This window comes from Mustela nigripes, chromosome 10 (assembly GCF_022355385.1).
Source record: "Mustela nigripes isolate SB6536 chromosome 10, MUSNIG.SB6536, whole genome shotgun sequence".
Taxonomy (NCBI): domain Eukaryota; kingdom Metazoa; phylum Chordata; class Mammalia; order Carnivora; family Mustelidae; genus Mustela; species Mustela nigripes.
The window spans coordinates 26,785,249-26,807,957 of record NC_081566.1 but is presented as its reverse complement, the minus strand read 5'-3'; the positions used below and the strand labels follow the sequence as shown (position 1 = coordinate 26,807,957).

General features: G+C 45.4%; 1 protein-coding gene across 2 annotated transcripts in view; it reads right to left on the bottom strand.

Moving 5' to 3' along the window:
- The window catches only part of TNR (tenascin R), a 397,062-nt gene that overhangs the window by 63,509 nt on the left and 310,844 nt on the right, over positions 1 to 22,709 (bottom strand). For both annotated transcript variants that reach the window (XM_059412852.1, XM_059412853.1), the window contains 5 exons: positions 17,858 to 18,419; positions 15,010 to 15,486; positions 8,486 to 8,749; positions 5,138 to 5,253; positions 2,773 to 2,923 (listed from right to left, as the gene is read on the bottom strand). In XM_059412852.1, coding sequence (XP_059268835.1) covers positions 2,773 to 2,923; positions 5,138 to 5,253; positions 8,486 to 8,749; positions 15,010 to 15,486; positions 17,858 to 18,356 — 1,507 coding nt within the window. In that variant the 5' untranslated portion in view covers positions 18,357 to 18,419. The remainder of the gene's footprint in view (positions 1 to 2,772; positions 2,924 to 5,137; positions 5,254 to 8,485; positions 8,750 to 15,009; positions 15,487 to 17,857; positions 18,420 to 22,709) is intronic.

Genomic DNA, 22,709 nt, shown 5'->3' with positions numbered 1-22,709 from the left:
TTTAAATTTAATTTAACTTAATAACAAAATGGGAGAAGTGGTCTTCTAGCTTCTGTAGAAACATAAACTTGAAACATAGATTCTCAGTGCATGGGTATTGAGTAAATGAAATGAATGAATGTTCTCTGTATTCATGAGAAAGAAGGGGAAGCATTTCAGAGAACTGAGGCTTCTTGAAGAAAAAAAAAAAGATGTCATAGAAACTCAAAAGACATTGGAAGGTAGTTGTCCCTTAACTCTTTAAATCCCCAAGACCTTGGCCATAATGGATTGTCCATATTAGAATACAATCCTCCTGCCAAGGCCATAGTTGCAGGAGGTCTAGTAATTTGCATTCCTTAAAGGACCTGCCTGGAAGAAGCAAGTCTGAGTGCTTCTGAGGACTCAGAGCTTCGCAGGAGGGGGCTGTCAGACCTCAGCAGAAGGAAATAATTAAATAACCCTTCCCTGAAAACAGCAGACAGGGTTGGGAGACAACCTTCATTTCTTTAGCCACCCTTGGATTCTGCCCTTCTGTTGGCTTCTCAGTAGTGGTGTCCCCATTCCAGTCAAGTTGGTGTCAGTTTGCTTTCAATTTAGGTCCTAATTTCTAAACAAACACAAGTTCTACTCGGAAAGTCAACTGGAATAAATATTTTTCTCTCCATTTCTTCATGGCTCTGTACACAATGCCAAAGAATTAACTAGGACATTTTTCTTAATTGAAAAAAATCTGCCTAGCTTTACCGCAAATTTTTAAATCTGGGATTTAAATCCTAAGGACCTTTCAAACCAAAAGAAAAAAGAAAAAAGCAAACAAAAAAACCCCCTGCAAATTTCATAAAAATGTACCTCGAGTAGAAGACTGAGACAGGGTTAGACTATCTTCCCCAAATTTGGAGGAAAAGCTTTCTACACCATCAGTGCCCTTCTCTGCCCTCTTCTGAACCATCCTTTTTGTCTAGGCTTTTGTTTTCCAGTCAACTTTTCTTAAAATCAGTTCACAGGAATGACCTGGAGTCATTGAAATGTTCCATCCCAGAGGAAGAGCATCTACATGTCATGAAATGTCGGGTTCCAGCATAACTTTGGGGAATGAAACTGGAAAACTCTAGTCACTGGCGTCTGCAGAAATTCCTACAGAGAACTTTTTAGTTTCATGGCTATGGTGTTTCTTCTAAAACATATTTGCATTAGAACAGTAGTTCTAGGGGCGCCTGGGTGGTTCAGTGGGTTAAGTCACTGCCTTCGGCTCAGGTCATGATCTCAGGGACCTGGAATCGAGCCTCGCATCAGACTCCCTGCTCAGAGAGGAGCCTGCTTCCCCCCCCCCCGCCTGCCTCTCTGCCTACTTGTGATCTCTCTCTCTCTGGCAAATAAGTAAATAAAATCTTTTTTTTTTTTTTTTTTAAAAGAACAGTAGTTTTAAGCGTTTTTAGTGGGAAATAATACTCTTTTCCTTTAAACAACAAAATCTGAAATGCCCGTACAAAATACAAAACAGGTGGAGCTGCCTTGGTCGGAGGCTGTGTTGGGCACAGGTGCAGATGTAATCAGAGGCCTGCATCTCACCTCCATCCTTGCCTTGAGCCACTGCCATGGAGCACAAGTGCCCTAATGGAACATAATCTAATGCCACAATAGTTTAAAACCAATGTTTTCTAGGCTGAGCATAAGCCCCAGCACCTGATGTTATTTAGTTTGGTTCCAATTAGCAAAGTATGAATCACTAATCCATAAACACGGTCTCATTACATGGTGTTGTCATTCTTTTTTCTGGCCAACTTGGCCTTTGTCCTAAACCCATAACTGGCTTTCTTAGGTGTCAATGTCAGTTTACGAAAAATAAAGTTGTACCGATATTAACCTATCTCAGTAGATGTCTGTAAACTAAAAGGGAAAAGTGCTTAACTCTTGAGTCTATGTCAATAAAATGAGACCAATGTCTCATTGGTCAATAAAATGAGACCAAAAATGATACCAGATGCTATTTGTAACCTTTGAGAAATTCTTGGGAAGGGTGTACACATATGCATCGCAATTACTGATTTACAGCATTGAAGTTGGCCATCTTTGTTAGCTAAGAAAACAATAAGGCAAAAGATCACGCAGTTACTGAATCGAATCTAGAAACAACAGTCTTGCATAAGATTAACTGTGGGAATGAACTAATATCAACTTAAGTCATCACTTTGAACAGTGACCCAACTCACCCATACTTGTTTTGAGTTATTTATTTCCAGCTGCTCTCACTTCTAAGTGTGTTCTCTGTGTATATGTATATATACTGGGTCTTGAGCACTCTCTTATCAACATAGAGCTCGTCACTTTGTGCGCTTTTTCTAACTTAATCCTCACGTCAACTCAGAGAAGGAAGTATTTTCGTTCATCACTGGAAAATGATGGCAAGTTTGGGGAGGGTTGGATGACTTTCACTAAATCTTCCAATAGATAAGACTTAGTTCTTCTTGCTGGTTCTTAAGTTCAAGATACTAAGGGATGACAAATGAAGCCTCTTGATGAAGAAGATCAGAAGAAATACACTGGAAATCCTAACAAAGAATTTTCCCCATATGATACTCTCCCAGATTTCTGTGCTTGCAAGGATTAGCAATAGGGAAGACGTTCAGCTATGCAACTGGTAGAGTAGCTCCATCTCCAGGAATCCAAATCATTTTCAGCTCTAGAAGAAAACCCAACACCCTTTGTCTCTCTACTTCTTGGGCAACTTGGTGTCCTTTTTCCAGTGTGACCTAATGGGTAGGCATAGGAAGAAGGGTTGGGAGCACTCACCAGTGGAGACGCTGGCTGAAGTAGGGGGGCTCCGGGCTTGCTCTTTCAGAGCCACCACATTGACAATGTATTCCTCCCCAGGCTTTAGTCCTGTCTGATTGAAGGATGTGACGTCACTGGGGAGCTGAGCAATCACCCCTCCTTCATTATTCTGGAGGGTGGGAAGAAAGAAGGAGCAGAAAAGGCAAAAGAGAAAAGTCACTGGGAGAGAAAAGTGTGAAACATCAATTTTGAATTGTTCATTAAAAATGGGGCCCACATCTGTTCCCATGACACTGACAGCTGAATTTCTGGAGCCAGGAAAAACTCCCAACAGTCTCAGTAAGAATCTTACTGCTCCATGAGCATTTGGCAAATGGAGAATCAACTTTCAAGAACATTTCTTTGGCCTTCCTTGAGTCTTTTGAGTTTGCCAACAAAAATTGGTCATGAGGCGATGTGGATTGACTCTTGCCAAAGTTTCCATGTTTGATGGTTATGGTTAGCATCCACCAGATTTGGGGGCCTTTATTATGATGAGCATGCTTGGAATTGTGTCTGCCTATGCCTGTGAATATCTTTATGTATACATACAACATTTTTCAGACTAAACCATGTCCAGTTTTTGAATGAACTGGAGCTATTATTGTGCTCTATCTGGAGTGTTCCATGTTGTTACAGCTGGGTGCAAATATGTCAATGTCTTGTGTTCCCTTCACCCAGATGAGTTAGGACTCAGTGACACAACCACCTAGGAAGTACAAAGAAGAGAAAAAGGAAGCATGGAACAAGTAATAACACAAAGGAGAAAAGAAGAGACAAACTGGTGGAAGAGGAAATGACAAGCATTAACTTGATGATGTTGGGTCCAGAATCATCTACCTACCCACCTCTCATCTGTCATTTTATGTTTTCTGTGTGTGTCCCTGGAAATGGAGAGGACAAAAAGACTCTTTTTGTGTCACTTCCCTATTCTTTGGAGTCTATGTCACCCAGGGTGCCCTATGTATAATTTATAGCCATACCTATAAATCACAGGGACACATGCCCCTCCACACCCCCATCCCCCCACTCCACCTCCCAGGCAGGGGCTGCAACCTACAGATCACACAGTATTCTGTGTGGCCATGTGTTTGACCTTGGCATGCCCTTTTACATACTAGATGTAAAATAGGCAAACCTAGCATAGTTTCCTTCTGCCTCAGCATCAGGTTGATAGGATTCTCTTTGCCCTATTATACACCCAGCTGTCTACCGTACTGGAGTGGCCATTTTAATGCAGATAATACCTGAAAAAAGTATTTGTACAGAATGCCTGTTCAGATGTGTTTAGCTTGTTGTGACATGACTCTATCCACATAGAGAAGAAAGTCTTGCTTTAGTGGACAGAACCCTGGAGCCCTGGATTCCTGTGTTAAGCCTGCCACCAACTAGCTATCCAATGTTATTTAAGTTTGCTGAGTCTTAGTCTTTTTAAAGTAAACAAACTCGATGTAAAATGAAGGGTCATACTCTGTGAACTTGGAGGTCCTTGGTAGCTCCAACAGTCCATGCCTCGAAGAATTTAGAAGTAAAATAATGGTGAGATCACTGTCTGGTTAGCCAAATATGTGTTCTCTGTCATTAAGTCTGATGACGGGAAAATGTTATTTGATATTGAAAGATGAAGATGGGGGTAAGGCCTATGATTAAACATTACACTCCCATGAGTGGCAGAATTGGGGAGAGTATCAGGAGTCTCAACAAATTTTGGGAAACCAGAACTCGGCTGGTGCCTCTGGCAACTTGGAAAAGTCAGTACTAGATGAATACAATAAAATGCTACTTTAAAGACTAGAATGGAATAAGGATACTTTTTAACTCAAAAACTAAGAACATAATTTGTGTAAGGACGAATTTTCTCAATTAATAGTTTACAAAAGGTATTTTGTGTTATGCCTCAGACCGTCAGAGCTTGGCCATGCAAGCTGATTTTTGGTGCATCTTCTGCACAGAATGAAGCCATGTGACTGATTCAGTCTGGCTTTCCTTATGTCCTAAAGAGAAACCCCAACATTTTGAAGGTTTGGTTTTTAGACTTGCAAAAATCATAGCTTGCCAAACCCTAGAGCTTTCTGAGCAGAGAGCTGGACCCAGTGGCTGCTCCCCGCATCCTGTCTTCCAAAGCCAGGGTGTGAGGCTTGGGGCCACTCTTGCTAGTCAATCCACCACACCTTTGTGGAAGAGATGTTCTAAAGCCCAGACACCACCAGTGGTCCCTTTGTGTCCTTAGCTGCATGGAGAGGGAGACATTGGGTGGCACTGTCCTTGCAGCTCCTGATTCCAAGTTGAGAAGAGTATGAATACTCCAGAAGAGACTGTTGGCAGTGTCACGTGTGGACATTACCTTTGGAATGAAGCTGATCTCCCACCCATCGAAGGAGAATGTGAAGGGCTCCCACTGCACCTCCACGGTGGTCTCTGTGATGGTCTTGAAGTGTAGCCCTTGAGGAGTGGAGAGATCTGGAACACAGCAATGTGGGTGACCATGTCATGGCTATCCCTGGCAGGACATAGAGCATCACCTAGGGCTTTGCCTGGGTGTCCTCCCTCCACACCTTGGGTGCGGTAGGCAATCCCGATCTTGTTGGAAACATGGCGGGTCCCAGGTGCAGGACTGGCCCACTTTGTCATGACCCTGGTGTTGCTCTGTACTGGTGATACCCAAGTGAACATAGCAAACATAATCAAATAAATGCTTTTCTAACGCTTTCTCTCCCATCAGAGGTTAATATTAAAATACAAAAGAGACAACCTTTCCTTTCCTTACTAATGTGGCAAATCTTGCTATTTAGTACACTGCCTTCTCAAAGGATTGAACACTATCTTTGGAGACTCTAAGGATTCCTGAGAGGCAATAAAATGTTCCCATTTCACACCCAGGAGGAGGGAGGCACAGAGAGAGTTGGCTAAGGATGGTAGCCAGCTTCAGAATAAAGACTAGAACGCTTTTCTTGATCATCTGAGGTGCGGTCGGAGTATTTTGTTTAGCTCAAATCGCCTATATCTAGGATGGTCTAAGATGTCCATTTCATGTACATGAAGCAGCTGAAGGCACACACAAAGGACAATGGCAGATCCTGGGATGTTTGCTCTCACTCCACAGTCTCCCTCCAGTTCTTCATTATTTGTCTCCTCTCTCTTTGCCTCACTTACCCTGTTTCTCATTTCTTAATCTCCCCTTTCTCGGACCCCATCCCCCAACCCCCAACACAAACACACATACACACACGGACAGAGGCATGCACGGGTTCAGTGAGGTGGAGTTATGCTTGTCCTAATGGAGTTCCAATTACCAGCCCTGAGATACGACAGCATGACTTATTCTCAGTTCTCCAGGGAGACCACTCCCATTTTAGCTTTGCCTCTCGTGGGATATTCCATTGGAAAACCAACAGATTCTCATCCGTCCTGTTTGGAAGCTTCCTTATGATTCTTGGTTGAAAGGCAGGTCTGATTCTGAACCCACTTGAAGGCACATCAGGTGAGTTTACATCATTTTGTCCTTGTCACCTGGGAGCTTGCCTGAGGGGATGCCCTCAATTGGCATGACGCATGCCACGGGAGGGGGGGGGGCGGGGATGGAAACCTCATCACTGTGTGCGCACGTGGATGGGAGAGGAGACGCCTGGGAGTCGAGCCAGGGACTTGCTGTGGTGACTCATCCCGGAGCAAGGTGGGAAAAGCAGCAGATGGTGACCTGCCTCTCCGCACAATCACTGAAGATATTTAAAACTGGTTCTCAGGCACCAGAGGAATTTAGAAAAAAAGGTCAAATATAAACAGAGATAATTATAGGCATATTTACAGAGTCAGCATTCAGAGGGGGAATCCAGTATCATAACAGGATCTCTGTGACAGGATGATTTAAATCCTTTCCTCTCTGTGGGGTCCCTATCCTTCCAAGTGCAGTTCAAGTCCAAGAAACCTTCAAAGCCAGCTCTTCTACCTTGACCTCCCCCTTCTCTGAACTTTCATGGCATTTGTTCACCAAATACCATCTTGTCCTTTGAGACCTACATAGAATGGACTGAAATTTCTTATCCCTTATTTGGTGAGAAGTCCCATCTCTTGACCAAGGGGGGCTTCTATTTTATGGTTACCACTACTGCTCGAATCTCTCGGTGATATAGTAACAAATATTTGGTTTTTGTCCCTGGCCTCCTGGCATACAACTCCTAAAACTTTCGGAATCTCTGGAGTGATAAGAATCTCTGTTGTATGATGGCAAGATAACTAGATAGCCAGTTTCCAGAAAAACCACGGCATGATTTAAAAGATCGGAACTTGCCGCCTCTCTTCCAGCCTCCAGGGAGGGGAGACGGGCTGGAGACTGAATATTTACCAAGAGCCAGTAACCTATTCAATCGGGGCTGCATAGTGGAACTCCACAAAATTCTCCAAGCAACAGGGTTTGGAGAGTTTCCAGGCTGGTGAAGGGAGGTGCTGGGAGCTGTGGTATATCTGAAGAGGACATGGAAACTCCACACCCCGTCCGCCATCCCTTGCCCTGAGCATCTCTCCTGTTTGGCTGTCCTCGAGCTGTATCCTTGGTAATAAGGCAGTACTAGTGAGTAAAGCACTTTCCTGAGTTCTGTGAATTGTTCTAAGGAATTATCAAACCTAAGGAAGGGTTGTGGGAGTTTACACCTGGTCAGTCCTTAGTGCCTGTGACAGCTTTGGACCTGTGACGGGGAGCCCGAGGTGCAGACAGTCCTGTGGGACTCAGGCCCTAACCTGTGGGACCTGACACTCACTCCAGGTACACAGTGTCCGAGTTGAATTGTAAGTCACCTTCCCAGCATCTGAGAGGTGGAGGAGCTGTATTGGAAAAGATGGTCTAAGAAACCAGAGGTGTATAAAGAGAAAAAAAAAAAAATAACAGTTCCTTTCTATGTGCTTCTTACTCTACTCTTTGAGGTAGCCAATGTTAATACTTGGTAGGCAATCTTTTAAAAATTTTCTGTGCTTAAATAAAATATATGTAAAATGCAGATATGCACCTATAGGAATTTTCCCCTGTCCTAAATTAAAGAAAAAATCCCCACAACAACCTATTTCTTATGGAGAGCAGTTTAGCTGGCCTCTGTCTATGTCTCAACCTCTCTTTCTCTCCACTGACTCTTTCTTAAACTATCCTATCAAGCCTCAACTTTTATAATCAAAATAGACTATATTTTGCTAAACAAAAGACCATGAAGAAATTATGCCACCTCTCTCTGAGGAAAAGTGGGTGGCATCAGTGTGGTTTTAAATAAGATTTTTTTTTTTCCCACTCTGCTATACACTTACCATCTGTAACATACCATTTAGCACTTGCTTATTATACATCCTATTTCATATCTTCTGGTTTTGAATCCCTAACTAGATGCAAAGTCTGTAGAAGTCTCATAGTTTCTTTGACTTCTAATCAGACTCGAGCTTACGCCAAGTCAGAACTCAATAATTGCCTTTTTGTCCTTTTGGTTCTATAATTGATAGGAGCTGACTAGATTTGGAAATTCTCTTAATCGGAAGTGCCTTTTTAACGATTTACCCTTTTCCAAGTGGGGTCGCATCAGAAGCCCTTCCCCTCCCGGGCTGTGACTATTGCAGGCATCCCTGAAGAATTAAGAAAAGACACTACTATCATGAATGCCCATGATCTCATGTAGGAGGAAAGAAAAATGAAGTAGGATGGGGAAATGTTACGTACGGGTGGCCACCTTGGCAGTGATGGGAAGGCTGAGGATGTTGCTAATGACAGCGTAGACGCTGATGTTGTAGGTGAGACCTGGCTCCAGCTCCGTGATGGTGATGCCACTCCAATCTCCAGGTACCCGCCGCTGGAGCTGGAGGCCCCCCAGGGCCGTCGGCTGGTAAGAGACCACATATTCCGTCACTGCCATCGGCCCGTCCCATTCCAGCTCAATGGACCTGTCGCTGATACCAGCCACTCGCAAGTCCTCTGGAGGGGCAACTACCGGGAGGCAATACACAGACAGCGTGAGCTCAGAGGACTGCCTTTCCCCATCCTGGACTCAACCCTCTTCCTTATATCTCACCCCATGCACCCTTGCTGTGTGTCCTGCTCCTCTCACTGGCAAGGAGTGATCTGTCACTCCTTCTGCGGGTAGGTTCCTGTCTTTTCGGTGCTTAGTAATCCTCTCTCCCTAGGGCAGCAAGCCAGTGGTGTGCCCGAGCCAACTCTTGCTAGCTGGTGAAAGCTGGATGTCAAATGTTCAGGACTTTTTCAAGAGCGTTGTTAAATGCAGTTATCACTGAAGATAAGTCAATCAAATTGTATGGAAAACAAAGGGAATAAATACTAAAAACTCATCACTTTCAGATTATTTCATGACATTTTACTATGATCCATGCCCTCAAGGTAATTCACGTGTGTCGTACCTCTCTGTCGAACTGGATTCTACTGCACAGTTGTTCCTGATCTTGTGTTGAGTACCATATGGCATGATGGTAGTCTGAAATTGGCCATGGAAGGAGTGTTTCCACCATGGAAATTGGCAAATGCTATAAAGCAGGGTTTTTAATTTTTTCGCTCAGAGGGCTAGTTGTTACATATTTAACAGCACACCACTGACCAACGTTTTTAGTAGTTAAATAAGTGAAATGTCATCAGATTACCTTAGGGACCCATATTTGACTTGGTAAGTGGGAATAAAGGCTTATTCTTGGTTATCTTGAAAAATATAAGAAACCAAAACAGTAAGTTCTGGATGTCATGGCCCGATGAAGACACACAGTAACCCTTTATTGTATTATTCTCCCTTTTAAAAAGAGACCGTTTAGGTTTTAAAAGAAATGTGACTTCTGTTAGACTAGTTCTTCTTAGCCTTGATCTTGGGGATGATGATAAAGAAGTATTCTTGAGGGTTTATTTTTCCCTCTTGTTTCACATCCTCAATGTCACCCCAAGTATCACCCAAGAATAAGTCTCACTCAAATAGGCTTTCATGTATGGTTTCCTTAGGAAGTGATGATTCACCAGGAGTGTGAGTATTAAGTAACTGAACCTTTAAGACCCACTAGGAGACTCAGTCCAGGGTGCTTGTCATTGCAACTGCCTAGAGAGTAAATAAAAAATTGGGACAATGTTGAAATAATTATAATTAACTTATAAATTTACATGTGGTGAAGATGTTCATTTAAGAGCCATCACTGGCTTTGAATGTCTCTTCTGAATGTCCTCAGTCTTCCACCTTCACAAGAGCACAGGACTGAGCCAGCTGCTGTTCACAGACTGTGTGAGGGGAGAGTGCCTGTCCGCTCTGTTCTGCTCACACTTGTGCCCTCAGATCCTCAGCAGAGGCAGAAATGACAAGCCCTCTAACTCAGACTCATGGGATGGAAATTAGGACCGTATATTTGCAATGCTGAGCATTTGCTTTGACTGCCATTGCCCCAAACCATTCATTGTACAGAACAGTCTAGAAAGCAGAACTCCTTGTGAGTAGAGATAGCAAATGCTGACTGAAACAAACAAAAAAATTAAACATTCACTTTAAAATTTTTTTTCATTTATGAAACTAAATGTATGTAAATGAGATTTAAATAATTGAACCTCAAATGATCATTTATAAGCTTATATCCTTTCTAATTCTGACATTATTAATGCTCTGAACTGCACTAAGATCTTTGGGATAGCCTGGCCCCTGGACCAAGGGGGGATAAGTTTATATATAGAATCAGTTAATACTTTGCACGATTCTATTGAGCATTTATTGTACACCCGGCACAATGCCGTGCACTCTTGTGTGGACTATCTCGTTTTGTCCTCTTACCAACACCATGAGATAGGTATTATTATTATGCCTGTTTTACAGATGAGAAAACTGGCTACCACCATCAGCAACCACAGAAGCAAAGATTTCAACCAGGCAGAATGGCTCTAGAACCTTTTAGCCAGTAAACAATACCACTTTATATTTGCTCGGCATTTCACAACCTATAGATCATGTTCACACACACCATATAAATGAAATGTGAAGAAGTCCTTTAATGGCAGCCCTACGAGGTAGACTGGATAGATATAATTGTCCCAATTTTATAAATGGAGAAGCTGAGACCCAGGTTAAGGGACTTGCTAAAAGTCGGAGAGTTGGGGGGAGAATCTGCTCCCAAACCCAGATCCTCTACAACTAGTGTTCTTTCCCCTACAATTTGTAGGACGGGTTATGGATTGAGCCCGATGCTATTTTTCATTTATACATAGCCACCTAATGTAACTACGTGAAGGAGAGTTCAGACTGTTCTTTAAGACACGAATTCAGACTGGGGCTTAGCCTAGAGGTAAGAAACTTATTTTAAAAAGGATTCTCTACTGCCTGCCTCTGGTGATTCAACACAACCAACTCCAAGTTTCCTAAGTGGGACTTCTCCTGTCATAGTCACAGAAATGGCCATTCCAAATTTCAAGTCGTCAACAACTCTTAGGGCACTAGGGACAAGTCGGCATATTTCTTTTTGGTTCCTTCTTCCAGAAAATAAAGTTAATAATGATCCATGTGGAGAACTTTGGGATTTTAAAAGAAGAAGGTAGTGTAGAAGGATTTTTTATCTTGACAGCTTAACTTGGCAAATTTTTTATCTTGAGACCTGAGCCTGGTGGTTAACACTGCCTTCCCTTGTGATGATAGAGCAGCAATGGCTTTCTTTGTGGTGGGAGTAACCTTGGGGGCCATGGGCTCCGTGGAAGAGGCCACGACCACCGGCACTTGCCCTATAACTTAGCAGCAGCTGTGTACATCGGGGACCAATAATTCTCATCAGATGAAGTGATACTGAACTATTAAAAGCACCTGTAGAAGAGCCCTATGCCTTGATTCAATGAATTGAGGATGGAAGCGGAGTACTCATAGTCTTTCTTTGGGGTTCCAACTTTGAACTTTGGGGAAGAGCAGGCAGTTAAAAAGAAATAAACGGTGGCCTGAAGAACTGGAGTTGCTTTATCTGCAAAGATTCCACGCAGTTTACTTTCTAGATCCTGCCTCAGTTGTGCACGCAGGAGCTGAGAGCAGTTGGAACCAATTGCATAAAGCGTCTTGCTCCAAGGAGCGAGTAATTTCAGGTGCCAGAGGTCAGGCTGGCTGCAGTGTGGGCAGACATAGAGGCTGACGTTGATGGATCTCCGCAGGTCTGACTGAAGTCCAGGGAACAGCAATCTGGATCGTTTCAAGTCCTGCTCCGGTGGTTCTTTCCTCCTGCTGACTCATGGGGAGTTTCGGCCAGTTCACCGGACAGACGCTGTGCTAACCTCCTTCACTGGGGACAGATGTGGACAAACAGTTTAACGTGCTTCTCTCCACCACCTCCAATGCCTTAAAAAAAAAAAAATCACTTGACAGGGTACATCTTTCCTATCAAAAGACTATTTCTTTGTGTATGTGGCTTTTATAATTTTCATTTTTCAATTCTGCTCTACTTAGCATCCCAGAGAGGATTAAAGAGTGCTAGAAGTTGGTAGGAGACCAGGGTTCTCATTGTTGCTCTGCCATTAATTAGTGGTCTGGCTTGGGAAAATCTTTCTGTCTTTCTGGACTGCTGCTTTTTGAATTTGTAAAATGAGAAGCCCAGTGTAACTTCTTTCTATGGCCTGTTTTGAGGGTTCATATTCATGACTTTTTCATTCTATTATCTTTACATGGCCAGAGAACAGAGGCAGGAAGGCTGAGATTTTGTCCTGGGGCAGGCTATGGGCAAAGATCAAGGCTTGGAGTCAAATTTAGTGGCCTCATCAAGGCTAGTCAGTTGTACCCAAGCTCTGGTGGTCTAGGGGGCTCAGAAGGAAGCCCACACAATGGGCAGCTTTGTGCCGTGGCCTTGCCAAAGAGAAAAGAAGGACCCGTGCAGAGGTATATCTGTGGATCTCCATGATTTCAACTTCCTTCTTCTTCTCGCTTCTGTCCTCACTCCTGCTGGAAAGGGAAGCAGTGACGCCGTGGTGTGCGCATCTGGCCAGAAATGTCAAACAGTGGGTAAATAGTCCCCTCTCCCACAGCCTTCTCTCAAAGAGCAAGCAAAGTAGCACTTTAGATAATGACCCAGATACTTCTCTGGAAGAGACCTGTGGTGCTCGGTTTAAAAGGCAGGCGCTGAGAGCAGCACCTCCTGCAATGAGCTGTGGCTGTGGGGTTGCTATAGAAACAGGTAGAGGTGATGCACCTGTCCTTCCTCACATGCTTCTAGAACCTGTAAAGTCATTCATCTGGGGCTCCCGAAGTCTTCTTCAAACAGCACAGAGGTAAAGTGTTGGAGGTAACACGGGTTCACAATTTGGACTCCACTTCCATCTGGATCCAGGATTAGGTTAAGATTTTGTCTGCAAATGGACCCACTCTTGTAGAAAAGCAGGGTCAGGAATATGGCAGGAAATGGCAGGGTTGTACAGCCCAACAAAGATCTATTCTGTTAAGAAGCAGATGGGCTACAGAATAGCCATCCAGGGCAATGGCTCAGGCTGACCCTTAGCATCCTCTGCGGGGGCCTCCTGGAGCTTCATCCTGTGGCTGGAATCCAGGGCCATCCCTCAGCCTCCCCTTGCCAGCAGCTCCCTCGTGACTTTGGATTCAAACAAGGCTTCACGTAGCGACGAGGCTTAACTTCAGCTTGAATTTTCCTTTGGAACAATTGCTATAACAACTACATGTGTTTTTAGAAAGACATTTCAGTTCAGTAAACAAAATGGGGAAGCTAAATGAAATAAAAATGTGGAAAAAAATGAAGGAAAGTGAAAAGATTTTTTTCTCTAAGCAGTATGTTACTGTTTTGTTTTTCCATTATTGCCATGGATCTTGTGAAAGAAATTAAGTTGAAGTCACAGGTGCAGGGACCTTGTCGGACTGGTCCCTTTATCCAGGTGGGGAACTACTGGTGATGCTGAAGACCAGAAAATCAATGAAGCTGACCTCCCAGCAGACAACCCATCAGAAGGTTTAAAGATATTTGATTGCTGTTATTTTTTATTTTAAATCCTCCCAGTGCATCCTCTGAACCCACTGTTACAGATTCACTCGTAAATGGAAAGGATCAAGGTCAATCAGGTAACCTGATACACAAACAAAATGTATCAGCAAGAGCCATTGATTCAGTCAGAAAAGGATGAGCAATAACAGTGAAATGATGAAAATCATCTAATTTTAGATTAAAAAAATTTCCAGTGAGATATGAATATTTTCCCCTCTGCTGGATTTAGATCTTCATTTCAGGATATCACCTTTGTATCAGCTTTCACAGCATTAGACTACGTGTGGGGTTGGTTCTAATTTGCTCAATGTCCTCTGGAACAAAGTGAGTCACAGCCTTTTGATATTCTTTTTTTTTTTAATTTTTTAAAAAAATTTAAAAATTAAAAAAAATTTTTTATTTTTGTATTGCCTTTTGATATTCTGTACTAATTGTTAGAATGTGAGTTGTTGTTTGATGCCTTTAGGACTTTATTCCTGTTTACATTTAATTTCTTGCCTATAAATATTTATTTATTTATTTATTTACTTGAGAGAGAGACAGTGAGAGAGAGCATGAACAAGGAGAAGGTCAGAGAGAGAAGCAGACTCCCCGTGGAGCTGGGAGCCTGATGTGGGACTCGATCCCGGGACTCCAGAATCATGACCTGAGCCGAAGGCAGTCGTCCAACCAACTGAGCCACCCAGGAGTCCCGCCTATAAATATTTTTTTTCTGTGTGGACACTAGATCATTTCATCAATTAGGAAGCTCTGGCAACATGTGAGTTATGAAATAACCAGTGTGCCTGGCTAGTCTTGTTTGTTGCGGACGAACCGCCCTTTTGTGCAGTAGCGTGGAAAAGGAAAATCATGTTCCTGGAATATGGCAAGCGGCAAGGGGGACCCCTGGGGGCAGGTGGAGCTCTCAGCAGCCCCTTGAGCTATAGAGTGGCCTTGCCTAAGGTGATCCCGTGGCGGGACTCTCTGCTTTCCTTTCCTCCACTGCGAGGACAGCGGAATGCTGTCACCTTTGGTAGCATCGCTTTTGCTCTAGTCTCAGTCAGAACTTTCCGACTGAATGTGACGATTTCTGGTGTCTGCCTTTCCATCTCATCAATTGTGACCGACGCAAGAACCTGGCTCTCTTCGAAAGCAAATGAGCACAACCCAATTGGGAATTCCTTTGCACGAAATACACCTTCCCTCCCATCTCTCTTTCCACCCCCGCTTCGTTCGCCGGACGCCCTCTGCAGCCCCCCTTCCTACCTCTCATCCTACCTGCCGAGCAGTCAGGGCCCTGGTAGCCATCTTCGCAGAAGCAGAGCCCCTCCTGGCAGTGTCCTCGCCCACTGCAGGCGTTCAGACACCGCTGCTGACTGCAGTCGTCCCCCACGTAGCCCTCCTGGCAGAAGCAGGTGCCATTGGCACATCTCCCCTTCCCCGAACAGTCCCCGGGGCATCTCAGCTCGCTACAGTCCTCGCCTGTGTAGGGCTCTTCACAGACACACTCTCCATCCACGCAGAGCCCCCGGGAGCTGCAGTCTGTCGGGCACCGGAGCTCGGAGCAGTCGCCCCCGCTGTACTCGCTGTCACAGACGCACTGGCCATCCACGCACACACCCCGGCTGGAGCAGCCCAGCGGGCAGTAGGGCTCGGAGCAGTTCTTGCCGAACCAGCCTTCATTGCAGATGCAGCCGCAGGACTGGAGGCTAAAGTTGCCGTGGCCGCTGCAGTGAGGCGTGTAGTCCAGTTGTCCTGGAAGGGTCAAGGAGGAGGTCAAAGGGAAGCAGTGGCTCCTCCTGTAAATGGCGCAGGGGAGGGGTGGGCACACACCTCTCTCCTCACTCTCTGGTTAGATTTGGGCGGCTGACAGTCAAGCTCAACCTAGTTTGGTACATACCCAATTTCATAAACAGTTCTCACCAAATCTGGGTTGCCTGTGCCTAGCTTGGTGCTGGGGGCAAGGATAAATGAGATCTGGTGACTTGTCTTCCAGGAGTTAACCTTCAGTGTGTCTTAGCTTGGGTCCCCTGGAAGTAGATCTTGGATGAGGGCTCAGGTCAAGGGACTTACTAGAAAGTGCTCCCAGGAGAAACTGATTAGAGAGAGGGGGATATAGGGGAGGGAGGAGCTTAAGCCAGGGTGCATTAACAGGCAGTCCCAGAGAAGATAACCCGGGTTTAATCCTGTGGGATGCTCTGGCCACAGTGCAGGTCCCTGACAAAGACACCCAGGAGCGGGCTGTGGGTACTGATGGCGACCCAAGGGGAGGTAGGCTGAGTGCTGAGGCTGCTGTGGAGGGCAAGGTCATTTGTGCTACAGACACATCTTGCTCCCTCTCCTTCCCGCCATCTAACTAACTTGGCTCATTTATCACAACTCAGCACCAGGGTCACTTCTAAGGCTTCCCATAACTTCAGTCTCATTTCATTACTGTTTGCTCTGATCTTTTTGGATTCTATGCATATCTCTGCCCCGGCCCTTTCCACACCATAACTACAGGGGTTAATTTATCTGTCTAGCATGAGTCAAATAAACAAATTAAGCAAACACGAGCCTAGTACCTGCTTGGCATCCTTCTCTGTGCTTGGCTCTGGGGAGATGAAATCAAGCAAGTTACAGCCTTTTTAAATTCTGCCACTTTACCTAGCCCTGTGGTCTGAAAGAGCGCCACAGACATTGCTTTAACATAGTTCTTGCTTGTGGATTTTTCCACATCTGCCACGGAGCCCAGTAGGAAGCTGGGAGAAAACTCACTCAGAGGCTGCCCAGCTGGGCACTGAAGAGTTCATGTTCATGGACACCTATGACTTCCCTGTATTCCTCAGCTCCACTGAAAAGGCAAAATGGCCTGAAAGTTCCCACCAAAGAACAGGAAGAACAGGAGACTGAATGACTGGACTTTGTCTTCTTCACGTTGTTTATTTATAGTTTTGGTTATGAGGCCAACAAAGAGGTGAGAAAACTTGGGCAATATTTCACCACACAGAATCTGCCCCTAATTTTGGTGTGTTCCGTGTCATCCCTGCCACCTCCAGCTTCTTCCCTGGAAAGCCTCCAAATACCAGAACCTACAGAGCTGAAAACCGGAACCCAGGATAGTTAGATGAATCCCTTTCTCATTAAAGAATGAATGGCGCGGCTCTAAGGTGCCTTGTGGGCGAGAGGACTGGACATAAAAGGGGACTAACACAATCTTTATTGGTTAAGGGTCAGCAGATCGCTGTTGCTGCCATGGGACTTACCAGAAGCCAGCCTTTCATCTGTTTAGTCCTAATTCTGTATGTAGTCATCCCTGTGATTGTCGTTTATCAGCATTTGTAGGTGGGGAAAGAAGGCACAGGTTATGTAACCTGCTTAAATACCGGCTAGTAAGTAGCAGAGCCAGGATTTGAACTCAGGGAGTCTGGCTCTGAAGGTGTAATGACCCCTCCCAGAGAGGTCAAGATAGTAATTTCTAAGTGTTCCTAGTCAGGGTGGGTGAGTCGAGAGGTAAATCTAAGACCCCCAGCCTTTGGGGGTGTGGAATCAGCCCTTCGAGTGCGCATTACTCCGTGCGCGTGTGAGCAGGTGCATGTGTGTGCAAGCGCACCCACGTGCGCGTCTGCGGAGGGAGCTGAAGCCTGCATCCTGCGGGAGATGAGGCCAGGTCCTCGGAGACCTTAATGACTATCATTTACTCAGATGGGAGAGAGGCTGTGGCTGAGCGAGCAGAGCGCCCGCGTTCTCTAGTCCCCGAGGTTAACATGGAGAGATATCAATTCAACAGCCTGTGAAAACCAAAGATGAATGAAGACAGACACCAAATTCCCTGCTCGCCACAGAAGTTGCTGCGCTGAACCGATGTACCATTACCTGACTCATCCCCCCCAAATCAGGTTAATGTATTTCAGACTGAGCAGTGTAGAAAATGCTGCCCCGATTCCCCCGGGGAAGGACCGCATGTAGACGTGAGACGCAGTGGCAGAGAGCTGCAGCCGCGAGCAGAGCAGCGCACTGTTCCCTCCGTGTGTGCGTGCCCGGAGAGAGGCTGCCCCGCCAGCACACTATCCTCCACCCCACCCCACCCCCCCGCCCCCGGGCCTTGGCTGCCCTTGCAGGGGACCCTTGAGCCCCCAGCCCCTACCTGTGGCCGCGCTTTCTGGGCAGCAGTTGCTGGTGCACTGGTCCCGGAGCAGCGACACCTCCCTCTCCAGCATCTCGATGCGGCTCAGCAGCTCCTGCAGCACCCGGGCTGAGCCGGCGCAGGGGCAGGCCTTTTTGGGGAGGTTGATCCTGTGGGTGAAGGTGACCTGGCTCTCGTGGTCCGAGGTCTGACCCGTGTATTCCGCCAGCGCCTCGTCTTCGGCACTCACCTCCTGCTCCGCCGAGGCCTCCAGCCCAGAGGAGCAGAGGTTGTCTAGGGGCACATTAATGTTGTACACGTGGTTGAAGACCATAGGCTGCTCTTTGCCAGAAGCGCTGTAGTTGGCCACACTTCCTTCCTCCTCCGCCGCCTGTCTCTGGACCCCTTCTGTGGTGACCTCCAGCTGACATTCGGAGGGCTTGAGCAGGGAGCCCAGGAGGATCAGGTTGACGCCAAGGAGCATGTTCTTCAGGACCACCGTTTCCCCATCCACCCCCATTCTCTCAGCCAGAGCTCCGGGTTTAACACCAGCCTGCAGCACACAGCCGGGAGTTGTGGGAATCTGCAAGAAAGACGGAGAAAGGAGATGACCCCTGAGACCTGTGCGGAGCACCAGGGCTGGGCGAAATCCTACAAAGCTGTAGAGGAGGCACTTAGGATTTTCCACGGGTCGGTTGGGAAGGGACAGTAGCTATCAGGATCACAGAAGCCCAGAGCTTTGTCCCGGAGAGGGATGGATTCCTGAAAATGGACACTGCTTCTGCAGAAAGACATTTTGATTTCTCAAAAGGCTTATCTAGAATGCTCGCATCTGAGCCCCCTGGTAGGCAAGTAAGGCCCAGCCCAGAGGACCTGTGAGGACTGACAACTGGGGGTTGGTGGTTAAGCTATTCCTCCAAGGAGAGCTCAGAGCTTACTTTCACGTCTGGGTGAGAAGTAGGATGAAGGGTACCAGGGAGCCTCAGGCATACCCTCATATTTTCCCACATATTTGTTAGCGAGGGGGCCCTGTCAGCCACTTCAAAATAACTTATGAACTCCTCTAAGCCCGTGTATTCAATACGAGTTGACTTTGGAATAACCAACCAGGCAGATAATGTAGTTCCAGGTAATTGTGGTTGTTAATAATCCTTGGGTACGTTTGTGATTATCGGAGACTGTGTGAGCCGAACTTTCTTTTAATCTTCTCATTAGTTTAGTCCCGGTGCTTTGTGACCACGGGGTGCCTTTCTTCCGAGGTCCTGTTTAAATTGCTAAAATAATGAATTAGCTCCTCTGCTGATTACCTAGTCACCAAAACCCACAGAGGATGAGAAATTTACTGTAATGCAAATCAGTTTTGCAGAAATTATATTTCTTTTTTATCCCTGATGTAAAAGAGGAAAGAGGCTTACAAATTTTGGTTCTAAAGGTAGTGTTACAGCTTCTAAGAAGATTAAAGACGGAGGGATGGGGTAAGGCTAGCTGGGACTGAGAGAAGACACAAATGATGCCTGGTGCCTAGTGATGGGGCTTGGTGCCCAGACTGGGCTCTGTACCTTGCACGTGACCTTCCTGGCCCTGGGGATAGCCCTAGGGGGGGCTGATATCCCCATCTCATGATGGAAGATATCCCCATCTCATGATCGAGGCAATTCTGCCTGGAGAGGTTAAGATTTGAATTCAGGCCTGATGAACTTTCACAGACCCCAAGCCTGTCTTCCTAACTGCTGTGCTCTAGCTCATTCCTTGAAAGCATGTTCAATTTTCTGTTGTCTCTGATGGCAGTTGTGTAATTCTAGGATCTTCCTGGGAATATTGAGGTTAGAGACTTTTGCTAGGGTCAGATCCAATGTTCCTTCCTCCGTGAAGCTTCTTCCTTTCACCATTTCCCTCCTGTCCCGTCATCTGCTCTCCCCAGTGAGGCGAAGTTAAGCCCCGCTGACAGCATGTCTCACGCTAGACCTGCGTCTCCTTTGCCTGGTTCTCCCCACCTGGACTGCAAAATCGATTCTGGTCAGACCATGTCTTATCTGCAGCATTTGATGTGTGCCTCGGGCAGCAAAAGTGCTCAGTGCGTGGCTGTTGGATGAATGAGTGGACGCTTGGAAGGACGAATAAACAGATAAATTAACGAGTGAGCAAAGGGCTGAATCATTCTCCAACTTATTTGATCTCCTTCCATTATCCTCAAGTTATTCATTATTCTTGTCCCTTTCAGTTCAACTGGACAGTGTCTGAGGGTTGGTTTTGGTAAAAATGATCTGTATTAGTGACTCATACAAAAACCACATCTCATTACTCAGCCTTTATGTTGTATATTGAACCATAGTCTGTCCCTGTTTCCAGTATGAAGAGGAAACTGAGCAGAGCTGTTAAGATCATGGACACCAGAGCCAGACCGTCTGGGTTCAGACCCAGCTCCTTCACTTTTCTAGCTGTAGGCCTCCATTTCCCCATCTACACAATGGGGATTATAACGGTACCTACCTTCCAGAATTGTAGGGATGTTTATTATCTGTACAGTACTTACCTAGTACCTGGCATTAATTAAAATAAATAAATATTGTTTACAGATAATGTAGAATAATTGTTCTGCTTCTTCCCCTCTCCAAGGACTGCCCTGAAATTGCTGGAACACAGGGGAAGTCTCATCCATCAGTGGACACCAAGAAAGTTCAAACTTGTTTGAACAAGGGAGAGGTTCTTGGAGCTAATCTGGGACGAGGTGATCCACTGGCCACATCAAGATAAGGTAAATCAGCCTTGGGGATAGATAGAGTGATGTGTCTGAACCAAATTACCCTCATGGCTGTCAGCTCTTTCCAAGGCCCTCAGTGTAGGGTGCTGTTGGCTTTCTGTTTCCGGGTCCCCAGCCATTGCCTCCTTGGAAGGTTGCTTCTGCCCCTTCTATCACTGAGAGCTCCCCAGAATGGCTCTGCTATCAGTCACTGACCTTCGCTCTCACACCGAAGGCCGAGGAGCCTTAGCTATTTCTTTTACTAAACTAACATTGGTTTGTCTGATCCATACTGCTATTGCTGAATAGCTTTTTTTTTTTTAACCCAGGAACTGTAAAATTATCCCATAAAACCCATAGCATGTAATGCAGATTTGTTTGCATGTAGTTGACACTCAATAAATAAGTGAAAGAATAAATGATGTTATAACTGGAAAGGAAGACAAGTGACAGGCAAATTAAGAGGGAAGAATGTCAGTCCTACACTTAGATCCAAAGCGACAACTACAGAAGTAACCATGGAGCAGAAGTCTTACTTTATGTGTGAATAGCACTTATGACCCTAGTCAGTTACAAACTTAACTATGATTCCATCGACAGCGTGATATTGTAACCTCCAAAATCTTACTTAAATTTAGGCTTTATGAATTAAAACACAGAACAAAGGCGAAGGAAAGGGCTGTTTCGCTCTGTACCGCATGAATCATTGACCACTTCTGGGGGGCCAGGTTGTTGAAGAGACTCAGTTTTGTCCTATGAGAGGGAGGAACTTGGCATTGGACCAGAGAAATGAAGACTCATGAGGTACATTGGTTCCTTTTTCACTCATTTGACAGATATTTATTGAGTACCTACCATACGTGGGTTCCTTCATTCATAGAAGTCTCTTTCAGGTGTGTTTGCACATGTGTCTGGGCCTGGGTGTGTATGTGTGTGTCAGAGGGAGTGCAAACAATAAATAGTAAAAATAATCGTGTGCAAGTATCTCTTGCTCTTTGAGAGTTGGCGTTATGCCACCTTCACTTGGGAGAGACCTATATTAGTTCTGAAAAGGGTTCTTACATTTAGGAAATTAGGGAAAAAAGCAAAAACAGCATTCAGCATTGATTCTGCTGTACACAGTGATAGAGGCAGTGCGTACCTCAAGCAGTGAGAGGGATGGATGCTGTCCCACTTCCCCTAGGGACGACACTCAGCATCTCACTTCGAGCCGCAGGAGCTTTGAACTGTGTCTGTGAGCATCTGTACTTTATCTCAATTTATTTTGTGTGTCCATTAGCAAAATGTGATCTAAGGTGTTAGAAAAGCCCAAGAGAGGTAATTTTTTTGGGTTTGGCAAGGCTAAAAAACTATTCCATATGAATTAATGGTAGTGTTTCTTCTCTTTATGCCATTTCAACTTATGAAAGCTTTCATAGGAAACTCTACCTTCAGATAGCAGAGAAACCTGTGTGCCATGTATAATGTATCCTGTAAGGCATAGCATATGTTATTTGGTGTATGATGATATAACATTCATTTGTGTGTGTTTGTATCAGCAAATGTAAGTGGAGAAGACTAAAAGATGAGGGGTCGGGGCACTAACAGGGCAGGAAAAGTCGTGCTAATATTACAAGGCATGGTCAGGAAAGGCTTCTCTGATAAGGTGACAGCTGAGCAGAGACCTCAGAGAAGTGGACTGGTGAGCCAAGCAGAGAGCAGTGGAACAGCATTTTAGATATAGGGAAAAGCAAGTGTGAGGGCTCAGAGGCAGGATCTGGACTAGTGAGTTTGAGGGACAGTGAGACTGTGGCCAAGCGAATGAAGGAGTAGATGTGGGGAGATGTCAGAGAGGTAGAGAGAGCCAGTTCAGATACAGCCTTATAAACCACTACAAGGACTCTGCCTTTTACTCTAGCTATATGGTCACTCTTCTAAAATTCATCCCAGACCAAACACTTCATATGACCTAGTCCCTATTCTTTTTTCTTTTTTAAGATTTTATTTATTTATTTGAGAGAGATAGAGCATGAGCAGAGGGGAGGGGCAGAGGCAGAGGGAGAAGCAGACTCCCAGCTAAGGAAAGAGCCTGATGCAGGACTCCTTCCCAGGACCCTGGGATCATGACCTGAGTCAAAGACAGACACTTAACCG